The sequence below is a fragment of the Eptatretus burgeri genome, chromosome 3 (genome assembly GCF_056783735.1).
Source record: "Eptatretus burgeri isolate ZD-2024b chromosome 3, Ebu_testis_v1, whole genome shotgun sequence".
Lineage (NCBI taxonomy): Eukaryota > Metazoa > Chordata > Myxini > Myxiniformes > Myxinidae > Eptatretus > Eptatretus burgeri.
Window position 1 is genome coordinate 136795960 of NC_140963.1, and position 15041 is coordinate 136811000.

Consider the following 15041-nt stretch of genomic DNA (forward strand, 5'->3'; position numbering starts at 1 on the left):
CCTTGGGTTATGGTCGGATGGTCATGAAAATTCACACTAATCGTCTGGAATACATTGCGCACAAACGATCGAGCCGGATTTTCGATTTAGATCTTTGTTCACCCACAGCACCTCCTCGAACTTTGGGGATTTCCGATTTCAAACCGCATTTTCGGTACTTTTCATTCAAATGGATACCGAATAGTTATCAGTAGATGGAACTGGATGAGATTTGATATGCATAATCTTAAGGTGATTCCCGATCCGCTATATGACATCCATTTTGCTCTATATTTTATAGTTTCCAAGTGGCAACCCTCTCAACTTGGGTGTCTGAGGGCCATTGAGCATTCCTGCTGAAACTTCAAAGTACACTAGCTCCAAGACGATTGAACCGAATCGAATGAAACTTTACATGCTTATAGACCGCAATGAGTACTACAACTTTGCTCGTTTGCATAAATGACCTATCTCGATTAGTTCAGGGGTCAAAGGCCAATAAGTGCATTTTTCGGTCAAAATGTCTATTCAAGTCCCCCTACCGGCAAAACAAAAAAAACGGCTCAACCGATCCAAACAAATTTTTGCATGTGAATACTCCCCGATGAGTAGTACAAGTTTGCTCATTTACATAATGACCTATCTCCACTAGGTCAGCGGTCAAAGTGTCGCAATACTAACAGTCCTGCTAGGCGACCCATCGCCGCCTACCGGCTTGTCATAATAAAAGCCATGTACCAAGTTTCAGTTGAACATGTTAAACGTTATGGGATAAAAACAAGTCTGAAAATCCACGGTTGGAATGGCTGGAAAGCAAACCTAGAGTTCCCTCCAGTGAAACCGGTAAGGGATGATAATAACCATCTCTACCCTCAGAAGTCCCCACTTGCACCCCAGCAAGTTATGGTAAGTGTCTAGCTCAAAGAAACAAGACAAACAACCATCAATGCTGGCTAGGATTCCAACCCACATTCTGAAGAATCAGCCACCAGAACACAAGTGCAATGTACGAAACCACTCTGTCGTGACACTCAAAAAATGAAGAAACGAGAACAGCGGTAACTTCAAAAACCAACAGGAAAAAGTATTTCAATAATGACAAATTATATACAACTAGCAACTAGCCTGCCCTACAGGCAGGTGATCTTGTTCCAAGCATTCAACACATTCTTCTGACACATACTCCACGCTCTCTCCACCCCCCCCCACCAGCACTCTCCCTCTCCCCCTCCACACTCTCTCTCTCTCCCCCCCCCCTCTGCACGCTCTCACTCTCACCCCCCCTCCCCCTCCATGCTCTCTCCCCCAAGTTCTTCACATTCTCAGTGGGAACGACTTACCCAAAATAAGCTGATATGTCTGTAGTTGAGAAGATCAGTTATATCTTTTTACGTGATGCAGTGACTTTGGTGGATTTCCAAGCAGATGGAAGATCACCAAGTGGAGATGACGGGGTAAAAGGGGAAGAGAGACTGTCAAAGAGCAGCAGAGCAGGTTTTTAGCACACATGAACTGTTGCTGTGAGTATTGAGTGTTGAAAGAACCTTCTCTACCTTCTCAGGTGTAAAAGCCACAGAGTCCAGGAGCAGTTGTGTATGACAAGGAAGAATGAGGAGAGAGAGAGAGAGAGAGAGAGAGAGAGAGAGAGAGAGAGAGAGAGAGAGAGAGAGTGAGAGAGTGAGAGAGTGAGAGAGTGAGAGAGTGAGAGAGTGAGAGAGACAGAGACAGAGACAGAGACAGAGACAGAGACAGAGACAGAGAGAGAGAGAGACAGAGACAGAGACAGAGACAGAGACAGAGACAAAGACAGAGACAGAGACAGAGACAGAGACAGAGACAGAGAGACAGCGAGGTGTGAGGGCTGTTAAAAAAAAAAACACACACACACACACACATATATATATATATATATATATATATATATATATATATTCTATATAAACACAAACACACACACACACACACACATATATATATATATATATATATATATATATATATATATATATATATATATATATATATATATATATATATATATATATATATATATATACAGGGTGTCCCAAAAAATATACAACTTTTCATCTGCAAAGAGGATGGTCATAACCTATATTTAAAAAAAAAGATATATGGCTGGGTAGAAAGCTGAAAGGTTGAAGTTTATTGTACCAATGTCAAAATTGCCACCAAAATTTAAATTTTGGTATAGAATCGTCGTTTTCTTTGAGATCACATGTTCGACGTAAGCTCGACATTGTCCGATCACTGCCTGCAAACGCGTTGTCATGTTCTCCATCAAGTCGCTGTCACACCTTGACGTTTTAGCCAGCGTATGCCAACGTATGAAAAATTTGCTGAATACGCTGGCACACGTCGAATACATTATGGGTAAGTTTTGTATACGTTAAGAGCACGCTGACATACGTCATAGTACGCTGAGTACGTCGACAAATTTTAAGCATGCTGAAAATTTTACGACATATGCCAGCGTATGATGCACACGTTCCGCATACGCTGCCCATAAGTTATAGGCACGTTACGCGAACGTTGACAAACGTCGACGCACGTTACTTGCAAGTTACTCATAAGTCGAAACACGTCGAGGTAATGTTTAGCGTACCCGAAACTTATTTCTAACCTATGAGTAACGTGCTTTGAACCGATGAGTAACGTGCTTTGAACCTATTTGTAACATATCTCCAACGCACATTGATGTATGTATATGTATTTGACGTCTTCCGGACGACCACAGAACTTACTGAACGTGTTACTAACTTACAGCTTCCGTATAATGGCGTATTGGCAGCGTTTAGGGGAATTGGTATATAAAAATGGGTTTCACAGGAGGAACCCGTCAGTGTTCCAGACTCCATGTTTTTTTTTTTTTCTTCGTCATGACGGTGATGTTGACGCTTCGATTTCCAGTGCGGTTATGATTTAAATCGTTGAGCGGCAGCCTATTAATTATATTATATTATAACCGGACTAGAAATCGAAGTGTCAACATCACCGTCATGCCGAGGAAAAAAAAAAGAAAAAAAAAAACCATGGAGTCTGGAACACGGATGCTAAACATTACCTCGACGTGTTTCGACTTATGAGTAACTTACAAGTAGCGTGTGTCGACGTGTGTCAACGATCGCGTAACGTGCCTATAACTTATGGCCAGCGTATGCGAAACGTGTGAATCATACGCTGGCATACGTCGAAAAATTTCAAGCATGTTAAAATTTGTTGACGAGCTCGGCGTACTACGACGTATGCCAGCGTGCTCTTAACATATACAAAACTTACCCATAACGTATTCGACGTGTGCCAGCATTTTAGCCAAATTTTTCATACGTCGGCATATGCTGGCTAAATCGTCAAGGTGTGACAGCGGCTTCACTTTGGGAAACGTTTCCTGAGGAATGTTCTGGATTTCTCGGTGGATGTTTTCCTTCAGCTGATCAAGAGTCTGAGGCCTAGTGTTTCCATAGATCCTGTCCTTGAGATACCCCCACAAGAAGTCTGAAGTAGTAAGGTCAGGGGAATACGGTGGCCACTCAACGTCTTCGTAGAGGGAGATAAAGTGGCCCTCAAAATGTTGGTTGAGAAAACGCATCGTTTCCCTGGCTGTATGGGGCGGTGCCCCATCCTGCTGGAACCACTGGGTTCTCATCTGGATCAGGTTGTTTCTCCTACGGGCCTGAGTACGTAGCTCAGGCAGATAGAATTCCGGAATCATTTCGCGATAGTTCCTCTGGTTTACCGTGCAAGTGCGGCCCTGGTCATCTTCAAAGAAGTATGGACCAATTATCCCATACCAACCAACCGCCACCCACATGGTGATTTTGAGAACAGATCGAGGCACCAGTTCAGTTGATGCATTACCAGGATTTTCAGTTCCCCAGTACCGAAAGTTTTGCTTGTTTACCTCCCCGGACAAGTGAGCATGGCATTCGTCCGTCATGTGAAGTTTTTTGAGGAAGTCTGCATCTTCCTACAACTTTCCTGAGAACCAATTTGCAAAGTCTAGTCGTTTGCATTTATGTTGATCAGTAAGCACCGTTTCCGTTTATATTTTGTATGGAAAGGCATGAATGTCTTGGCGAAGGATTCTCTGAACGGTGCTCTTATGAATGTTTCTCTCGGCAGAAAGTCGTCGAATAGATTTTTTTGGACTCTGAACGACCGCCTGTTTCACCATTTCCACATTTTCTTCACCACGACCTATCCTCTTCCGACCACTGTGACTCTCGTGAAGGTCACAGATGGTTCCCACATTGGTAATCTTTGCGATGGTGCACTTTATTGTCCGAAAGTTTGGTGCATGGCGCAAGTGGATACGGAAATGTCTCGAGTGAAGACGTTGCACCTGTATGACACGTTTCGTCTGGTGCCAAAGTTGAACAATTTTCGTCCGTTGTTGTACGGTCAGTCTTGGCATTTTTCTGGTGCTTGCTTGGTATCAAAATAAACTTCAGGGTCTCTGCAACAAGAAATGAATCATTGGTGATAAAATTACTGCTTTTTAAGGATCAAACGAAGCATTGTAAAAGTTGTATATTTTTTGGGGGCACCCTATATATACAGGGGGCTGCAAAAGTAGGTATACAGTAATGAAAAACAAAACGTGCGCACAAAACGTATTCTATTGCTTATTCAAACATATCAATAATAACATACCAATAATAAACATATCAATAATAAACATATTAATCCCTCAAATGTTCAAACTGTTTGCCCCCGGCATTCACATACTCCACGATAATACTGGTATAATCCTTACTGTATACTTACTTTTGCAGTCCCCTGTATAAACATATACATATACACACACACACACACAAATATATATATGTAAACACACGGACATGTATATATAAGCGCGCGCGCGCACACACATACACACACACACACACACACACACACACACACACACACACACACACACACACACACACACACACACACACACACACACAGAAACAGATTTATATTGTTGGGGGCTGGGGGTCGGGTGAGAAGACCACTAGGGGGGAAAGCCATCTTGGCTCCCACCAGACTCCTTGGAATTGTAGGCTGTCACACACGGATAATTCTGTGACGCGGCGGGTCGCTTAACCGACCGTGGACGCCAATAACTCAACCTCCGTCCCGGTCAATAACGTGACTTTGGGTCTTCTGTCGAGTTAATGCGGTTACCTAAAAATAAGCATGTGATTTAATTACCGGGGAACACGGCCTCGGTACGCCTTGTCTGAACTGGATCACTTTACCGGATCGGATGCAGCCGAGCGACACTGTCAAGGACGTACCGGCTAAAAAAGGCTAAAAGGAACGGATTGTTGGGAATAAAGTCCCGGCTAAGCTTGGATTCAGACCATGCTGGACCAATGAAGGAAAAGACAAAAACGAGCAGGGAACATTTCTAATAATAATTTATTAACAATGGGTGAGGAAAGGTATGTGGTGCGATCAAGATTTATTGGGGTGTGTTGTGCAGAGATATGGAAGAGAGGTGTGGTGCAGCAATAAACAAGTAACTTATGAAAGCGGACGCAGAGCTGACTTAACCTGAAGAGAATAATAACGATCTTCTGCAAGCTTACTTACATAGACAGGCGGCAGGACACACACACGCACACAGAAAACCCAAATGAAGAGGGATTGGAGCAAGACAGGAGAGGAGTTGAGGCTACGGTCTCTCGGTACCTTTGTATAATTGATACGCTGTACCCGAACGCACCACCAATACGTTTGGGGGAATGCTCCGTGGTGCGGTACCGCCGACAGCTGGCATGTCGTCTCTCGCTTCGGGCAGCTCGTGTCGAGACTGTGGGCATGTAGGAGGGGCTTGAGTTTGGAGGGTGGAGTCCAGAGTGAGTGTACAGAGTGGTAGGAGGGACCATGTGGGTGGGTGGAGTCAGCGTCGTGTGGGCGGAGAAGAGGAGGAGGAGTCCAGCGATGACGACGGAAGGCGGAGTCGAGGTGATGACAACAGAAGGTGGAGTCGAAGTCCAGCTTGAGCGGGAGAGTCAGGACAGAGAGAGAGAACGCACCCATTCTGACCTTTATAGGCCCCACAGAGCGGGGCGGGGGGCCACCTCGAAGTGTTGTGTCGCCACCCGAATCGGGCCCTCTGATTGGCTCCGACCCCCTGTGCGGCCTGGCCGCGATGGCCAGAAACCGCAACATTCCATTTCCGGCAATAAAGATGACCCCACGCCACAAAAATATCCCGCTCCGACCTTATAACATGATAAAAATCGACCACACCGAACTCCGCGCCATGAATTGCCCTGCAAGAACCCCCGGGCTATACCCTGATGACCAGCAGAGATCAGTGTCGGTCTGCATGCCCGCTCGGGCGCTCCGACCAGCGTTGGCCAACGTGCCCGCTCCGTGTGTGCCACGTGGCCCGAGCTGCACAACATGCCTCTGCCCGATCGCAGCTTCGCTGGCCGTCGAGGTGAGCAGACGTTCGCCGTCCGCGGGGAACATCCGCGGCCGCCAGCGCGGACCGAAGCTACGATGTTATGGCGAACCCATGCACAGACAGTAAGATGTGTCCAATAAGGTGTCATGTGCTAAGCTCTGGTCTGCCTTCGAGCACATTCCCATGACCCACGAGGTTAGCGTGCGTATTCGCCCAATTATGTGATCGTGTGCGCTGGGCCAACACCAATATGTGTCAGATATTGAGGGGAACGCTCGAATATAAAAATTATATGGAGGTTTTGAATGAAAAGGATATAGATATGTGTCAGATGTAGAAATGGAGGGGAAAAAAAGAATGCCGATATAGCTAGTCCAGAAATGGGTTGAAAGGAACTCGCCACTTGCGCCTTGCACACTCGCATCCCGCCCAACGTGGCGTGGTTGTCATTTTACTATTATCGGCCTCGATTGAGGGCTCGCTTGAGGATGGGAGCTCTGTGCTGTCGATGCTCATGTGGTGTTTGAGCGCCCTTTCTAAGGTGCTGTTTCTTCCGTCTCCTCGGTATGTGTTCCGTGCAGCGTGGGCGTCGTGTTGAACGTGCTTTCTATGGAGAGGTGTCTAGCGTAATACCTGCTTGTCCTTTTCTGAGGATCCATGTCCCAGCGAAGGGCACACATGGCTCAGATTTACATCAGGAATAATCAGAAAAGAAGAATAGGAATGACGTCAGAAATGAGATGAAGAAGAAATGATGTAAGCAAACCTAACTATGAGATCCTTGCAACACACGCCCCGGTAGTCCCGCTAGACAAAAAAAGAAAGGACGATCTACATTCTACACGTATATTAATGGAACAACTGTCTTGGGACCACGATATGTTGGATGCATGCAGATCCGAAAACCACAATATATATATATATATATATATATATATATATATATATATATATATATATATATATATATATATATATATATATATTTTGTTGTGGTTTCCTGCCCTTCGGCATGTGGGTGACCGCTTCGAGCCAATGGCGGCCGCTTTCGCCCACCGAACGGGCAAACCTTGTCGCAGCTTTCGGATCAACGCCGAAATCCAGCTACGGGTGTATCTTTAATCACACCGAAAATCAGCCAGCTATTCTGTACGCGCGCGACAGGGTCCGATTGCCGAATTGTCGATTTACCTAATTATGCGCGCAGACAGAAATGCCGGGGATTTACACCTCGACGGGACCTGCTTGGAAACGAGCCGCTAAGCAGCTCGCTCCGTTTGCGATTTGCTGAGCGGTGTATATCGCCAAGCCCCGCCAGATCCGATTCTCTTATCGGTTATTAACAACCAGCTATATTCCGAACTTAATTATGGCAGTTCAATTGAGGGAAAGGACGCAACGAACGGGTAAACATTCACACAAGGACATTTATTACACACACGACACATATGCAGTCATGTATGCAATCAGGTACGTATGTAATCAAAGCAATTAATGCAATGGGGGTAAGGGGCAGGACACGAGCAAGAGAAAGAACTACAACCGTCAGTCTATTTATTATGTACAATTAATTAAACAGGTTTACTTAAGAACAAGGCGCCATAGACTTTCACTCAAAAAACCCCGGAAAGAAAAGGAAGAAAAGTGACCGTGTGGTGGACCCTCGGAACTCCGTCCTCCTTCTTCTAACCTCTCGCTCGTCCCACCCTCACAGTTCTTTCCCCTCTTCTGCGCCACAATTCTCCTGCACCACACAATCCTTCCACCACCACAATTCTCTCTCCCAGACACTCTCCTCAGCGTTCCAGCGCCTCAATTCTCCCCAGCGTTCCAGCGCCTCCGACCTTTTCCACGGAGCCCCGCCCCCCTCTCCTCCCGGCGCGCGAAAGAAACTTCCAGAACAAGGGCGTTTTCCTCACTGAATCGGGGCCGTTTTCATTCTTCTGGAGGGTTGGGCTCCTGCTGCATTGGCCGGCGGCGATGTTATTCGTTGGGGGGTGGGGGCCGTTGTCTGCTTTCCTTTAATGAATGCAAGGCTTCTGGCAACGATGTGCTGAGGTGGAAATGCGGTTGTGGTTGTGGTGAAGGCGGTTGTGGTTGTCGTGATGGTGGAATGGCTGGCGTTTTGTGGTTGTTGTGATAGTGGTGTGGTTGTGGTTGAGGTGGTTGTGATGGTGATGTGGTTGGGTGGTTGTGGTTAAGGTGGTTGTTGTGAAGGCAGTTGTGGAGAAGGTGGCTGTGGTTGTTGAGATGCGGTTGGTGGTGGAAGTGGTTGTTGTGAAGCGGTTGGTCCAAAATAAAGATAGCAAAAAAATAATGGCTGACTCAAAGATTACAGCCCGGTAACACAAATAAATCCCTTAGACATCGGTGGGGAAATCTATCTGAACACACTTATCAACATAACTGATCTCTGGGATACCTGAATGGTGTTCTGTGAATTTCCACAACCGTAACAAAATATATATATATATATATATATATATATATATATATATATATATATATATATATATATATATATATATATATATATATATATACAGACACTGATGAGCCAAAGCATGTTGACCACCTACCTACTATGCTGTTGGGCCTTCGTGTGCTGCCAAAAGTGCCGACCCACCGAGGCATGGACTCTACAAGACCCCTGAATGTGTCCTGTGGTATCTGGCACCAAAACATTAGCAGCAGATACTTCAAGTCCTGTAATTGCGAGGTAGAGCCGCCGTGGATCGGACTTTTCGGTCCAGCACATCACACAGATGCTCAATCGGATTGAGATCTGGATAGCCTTTCTTGCCCTTGCACATCGATTTGCCTTGGGCACCCAACACCCTGTCGCCGGTTTGTGCTTTGTCCCTCCTCGGACCACTGTCGGTCGGTACCCACCACTGCTGACCGGGAGCACCCCACAAGCCTTGCCGTTTCAGAGATACTCTGACCCAGTTGTCTGGCCATAACAATTTGGCCCTTGTCAAAGTCGCTCAGGTCTTTACGCCTGCTCATTTCTCCTGCATCCAACACATCAACTTCAAGAACTGACTGTTCACTTGCTGTCTAATATATCCCACCCCTTGACAGGTGCCATTGTAACAAGACAATCAGTTATTCACTTCACCTGTCAGTGGTCATAATGTTTTGGCTCATCAGTGTATATTGTTGCGGGCCAGAGGTCGGGTGAAAACACTATCAGGGGGGAAAGCTATCTCGGCTCCCACCAGACTCCCCGGAATTGTAGGCCATCACACACGGACAATTCCGTGACGCGACGGGTCGCTAACTGAGCGTGGACGCCAATAACTCAACCGCGTGACCGAGGGTCCTCCCTTCTATGGGTTAACTGGGTTACCTAATTGATCACGTGATTTAATTACTGGGGAACACGCCCTCGGTAGGCCTTGGTCGAACTGGATCACTCTTCCGGATCGGATGCAGCCGAGCGACACTGCCAAGGACGTACCGGCTAAAAGGAACGGATCGTTGCGAATATAGTCCCAGCTAAGCGAAGATTCGGACCATGCTGGATCAATGAAAGAAAAGACAAGAACGAGCTGGGAACATTTCTAATAATAATTTATTTACAATGGGGCAAGGAAAGGTATGTGGTACATTTAATAGTGTTATTGGGGTATGTAATGCAGGAATAGAAAGAACGGTGAGAGGGGCGGAAAAATTACAAGCAACTTACGAAAGCAGACACAGAGCAGATTTAACGCGAAATAATAATCTTCTGCAATCTTAACTTCCGTGGACAGGCGCCAGGACAACACACACACGCACGCACAAAACCCAATGAAGAGAAGTTATTGAAGCAAGAAGGGAGAGGAGTTGAGACGACAGTCTCAAGGTACCTTGTGCAATGAATTGCCCGAACGCGCCACCAATACGTTTGGGGGGAATGTTCCATGGTGCGATACCTCCCCGATATCTGGCGCGTCGTCTCTCACTTCGTGCAGCTGGCGTCGAGACGCAACCATTGGCATGAGGGAGGGACTTGAGTTGGGAAGGTGGAGTCCAGGCGATGACGACAGGAGGGCGGAGTCCAAGCGATGACGAAGAACAGCTTCGTTCTTTTTCTGGTTTTCATCAATGCTCTCTCATACTCGATGGAAAATCATCTTTATCTCTTTGCTGATGACTCCACCCTCTGCTGTACCATCTGTCATCCCTCAGACTGGCAAGCAACAGCTTCTTCGCTCACTGCAGATCTGGGTAAATCACAAACTGGTCCAACACGTTGAACATGTTTTTTAATCCAGCCAAATCTCACACTCTCACTTTCTCTCTCCGAAAGGACCGTTTGGAACACCCCCCCCCCATCTACTTTCTCAACAATCCTCTGGAAGAAGTCCTATCTTTCAAGCTTCTGGGGCTCACTATCTGCCATGTTCTTTCTTGGGAAAACCACATTTCCAACCTAGCCTCCAAAGCCAATCGCCGACTGGGAATCCTCCGTCTTGCAAAGTCCTTCCTCGGCCCACCTGAGCTCCTGAGCACATACAAAGCTTTCGGCCACAGCCTGATGGAGTACTGCTCTCCCCTCTGGGCTGGTGCTACTGCCTCCCACCTTTCTCGGCTTCACACTGTGGAAACCAAAGCATTTAGGATCATTGGTATCTCCTGCAATGAGGCTCAGTCTTTGGGCCTCTCACCACAGGAAAGTCGGTGGTCTTTTTGTCTTCTACCGTCTCCTCTCCAGTCTCGTCCCCCCCCCCCTGCTCTCTCTGAGATTTGTCCCCACCATATTTCCGCAGGGTGCTCAAGGTCCACCAACAACCCCCTTCTGGTAAAACTTCCAAAATCACGAATCACTGCTCACCTTCACTCTTTCATTGCTCATTTTCCCCACCTTTGGAATAAACTCCCTCACTCTGTTCAATCCCATTATTCCCTCCAGGCCTTCAAAAGAGCTGTTCACCACCACCTCTTAACATCCCCCATCCAACTCTTCGCTCTTTTCTACCCCGTTAATCCACCCCAAACTCACCTCCTTCAAATTCCCTGCTTTCATTCCTGAAAATCCCTGTAATGTCCATCTTGTATACCACATGTTCCCTGCCCCATCCCTCTCCCTTCTACAGATCTCCTAATGTCTCTGTTCCCCACTGTTTTGTTCTTCCCACTCCTGCCCCTCCTGTCTCATGCCCCCCCCCCTTGCTGTGCTTTGTGTGTTATCTCTCATACGAGCCTCGACAAGGTATACAAAAAAAAACCTGTGAAACGGACTTCCGTCGTCTCTCGTTACCCGGTCCTCCCTCAAGTCATTCAAAGTGCTGCCCATAACCACTTCCTGCTTTTCCCCAGACTCACTACCTGCTCTATTAAACTCTGCTTGATGCCGTCCATCCTTTTCCTTTCCTTTCTGGACTAACGGGCAATGTCTTTATGTCCGTTCCTTCTTGATGCTCTGTCAGTGAACATGCTGTCCTCTGCCATTTAGTTCCTCCATGAGCCCCCAAAAAAGTTTAAGTACCTGGTATGAAGAACTGTTGACTCGTTCTTCAATCGAAAATAAGTACTTAGCTTGGTAAAGAATGAAACAAGGGAAAATATTTTTTTTGCAGTTTAATACAAGGTATACAAAAAGTTTAAGCATGTGCAATACGCATCAGATTTACTCCACCAACCTCCAACAAAGTTTAAGTGAAGCAAAAAAAAAAAAGAAAAACACACAAGGACTGACAAAATGATAGAAAATCACAAATCTCGATCAAGTTATGAGCAAGCAAATGCGATTTCAAACCAAACATCTCGATGAACTGTTGAAGCATAATTCCAAGTGGGTGAATCACTGAAGTTGATTTAATGACTGATTGTAAAATCACGACCACCAGGATACACTTCATCGTGTTGGGCAAATTGGAAATCAAAAGGAAATTGAAAAATCTTCATTTTACCAAAGCAACATCAATTACACTTGAAGATAAATTTTAAACTTACAAGTCTTCTTTCCCCCATTTACGAAGCAAGTATTTAGAATGACCACAATATCCACAATTCTTTCAGAGCAGGAAGATTAAAAAAAAAAACCTTCATTTTGGGAAGTTATTGAATTTCATCTGAAGTAATGACAAGCTGGTAAGTGAGCATTCTTTCTGTGCAGTACAATTGTCTTCCATACGTCCAGGATTTGAGAGAGCTGGATGTCCTGGGGAAGCACTTCAATGAAGGCCTTTAGTGTCTCCTCCGAATGCACCTCCTCTCTCTCAATGAAGGCGTCAAGTGAGTCTGCCAATCTACACAAGAATAGTGAAGGCTGCATCATAAAAAAAAAACACATCACCAAAAACAAAACACCCCATAAAAATCATCTTTGCTTCTGTTAAACTTCAAATTTGCATATTTTACGAATTGAGCTCTGACATCAGCCGCACATAGTGTCGGGATAATACCACTAACTTTAGGAGTAATTGCCAAATCTAAAACTGCCACAATGACGATTTCAACTTTCACTTTATCATCCTATTTCTTCCTTCATCAAGTGTCCAAACTAAGTTTTAAAGTACGATTAACTAGTATTCCAAACATCCAACTGCTGAGTATTCTGCCGATAATTATTTAAGTCATTCTCGGCAGTCAATCATCGGTCCATTTCTGAAATAACTTGACATTGCCTTTTATCTGTCTGGGTACCAGGCGCTGCAAGGGAAAATCTATGTAGTGGTTGTGACACATGTTATGCATTGAAAAGCTGTGGAGTTATTGGCCTTATGGTGGTTTCCTTTTCCCGGTGACAACAATGTCTTACCCCATATCCCATGATGCACATTATAGCGACCTTTGGTGGCCTCAAACAACCACCAAGGTCAACTCGCGATAGCTTAAAACCATACATTCTGAAGTACCGACACCCAAAATTTCAGGCTTCAAGGTGCTTCAGTTCGGCCGTGAAAGAGTAACAAACAAATCCACAAACACTTGAAATTATTAATAAGATATGCATGGCAGATACATTTTAGGATCAATATTTATTCCTTTTAAACCAATACAGGAGAGGTTATTGCTTATTGAACAATGACAAATCAGTGATTGAACAGCCAATGGCCCAACAAGGATCACGCAACATATCCCTCGGTCATGTGCAATGGATGTAGACATATTGTCGTTCATTTTCACCATCCAACTCTTATCATAAACTTTTCATTCTCCTATTGCATCAAAGCACCCTCAGAAAAGGCAATCAATGAGACGTTAGAAAATGTTACCCAAAGTCAGGGTTGTGGGTGTCCGAGTGCTGCTGAGGCTGCAGCTGCAACTGGATCAGCTGATGGAGTTCAGATGGGACATTCTCGAAGCCAGACTTTCCCAGTTTTTTCTGCAGGTGTCTTTTTTGTTCCTCGGATAGATCAGTGTGGAACTTCTTATGTACATGAAGGAAAGGCTCCTGCCAAAAAAGTGGAGAACTTCAATAGTTTATCATACGTGGGGGCACTGAATTGAATTCATAAAATGCATACACGCCTTGGAGGAGTTATCGAGAAGTGACAGGTTTTTAATGAGTACATTCTTGGTCAAGGGCTGGAAGGATGGCCGAGAGGTATGCACACTCTCTCTTAGCTGTCTAGCCTGGGTTTGAATCTCGACCCAGGTACAAACTTTCATCCTGGTGTTTCACAGGCATAGTGGGGTGAATTGGTGACAAATATGGGATCGATCTTGCAAAAGTGGATACCAACATGCCATTTGGCACAAAGTACTATAGATATGTCTACTTAATTTTTTTAACGAGACCCAAGCCGGCAAGGCCCTTGATTGGCTGTAATTAGTTCATGATCCAAGATGTCTGCCAATCACTATATATACATAAAGTGACAGTGTAAAAAATTTCAATATCAATTATATTTACAAAAAATATTAATCAAAACAGTTAATACAAAATACAAAAGAATACAAAAGAAATCATAAAATATGAATTGTAATAATGTATATTTAATTAAACTGCCCAATAAAAGGAAAAAATGTAACATGTAAAATTATTTTATGCAATGGAAATTTGAAAGTATTTTTGGAAACCTTGGAATTTTGTTTTTTTATTTGTACTTTTTGGCAGGTATATTACATTTTTTCTGATATTAGTGCAATATTTTACATTTAATTTTCATATTATTAAAGTACACTTAAATGTTTACAGATGTCAAAGAGAAGGAAATGTGAATTTCTTGATGTAAGTAAGGATTTTGATCAAGCTCAACTGGTGAGACATGCAGTCCCTATATGCTGGGACCAGTGTTGCCTGTGCCAAGAAGACACATCAGAGCGGCTTGTGTGACCCATGAACAATAATGGTCCACACAAAAGGGTCGGCTACACAAGTCTCGCTGAAGATCTACAGCTCTTTGATGAATTCGGAATTCTACCAGACAACATTCAGCTGGAGAGTATGAATGATGGGTGTGGCCTGGAGCAGACATTCATTAACAGAGAAGCCAAATATCACAAATCCTGCAGAAATAAATATGATAAAACTAAGGCAAAGAGACATATAAAGAAAAGGAAGATGCACAGTGAGGCAGAAACTTCAGGAGAGAAATTAAAGACCAGATCTTCATTTAATAAGGTCTCAAATCAGCATACTTGTTTTTTCTGTAATAAGGAAGACAGTGAGAACAATTTTGTGAATACACAGACTACAGGA

At 44.7% G+C, this 15041-nt stretch overlaps 1 protein-coding gene across 1 annotated transcript in view; it reads right to left on the reverse strand.

The window, feature by feature from the left end:
• Positions 1–11956: 11956 nt before the first annotated feature.
• Positions 11957–15041, reverse strand: part of RNF213 (ring finger protein 213) — a 645256-nt gene continuing 642171 nt past the window's right edge. The window contains exons 71-72 of the mRNA XM_085875806.1: positions 13612–13790; positions 11957–12642 (exon numbers count right to left, since the gene is read on the reverse strand). Coding sequence (XP_085731932.1) covers positions 12462–12642; positions 13612–13790 — 360 coding nt within the window. The 3' untranslated portion in view covers positions 11957–12461. The remainder of the gene's footprint in view (positions 12643–13611; positions 13791–15041) is intronic.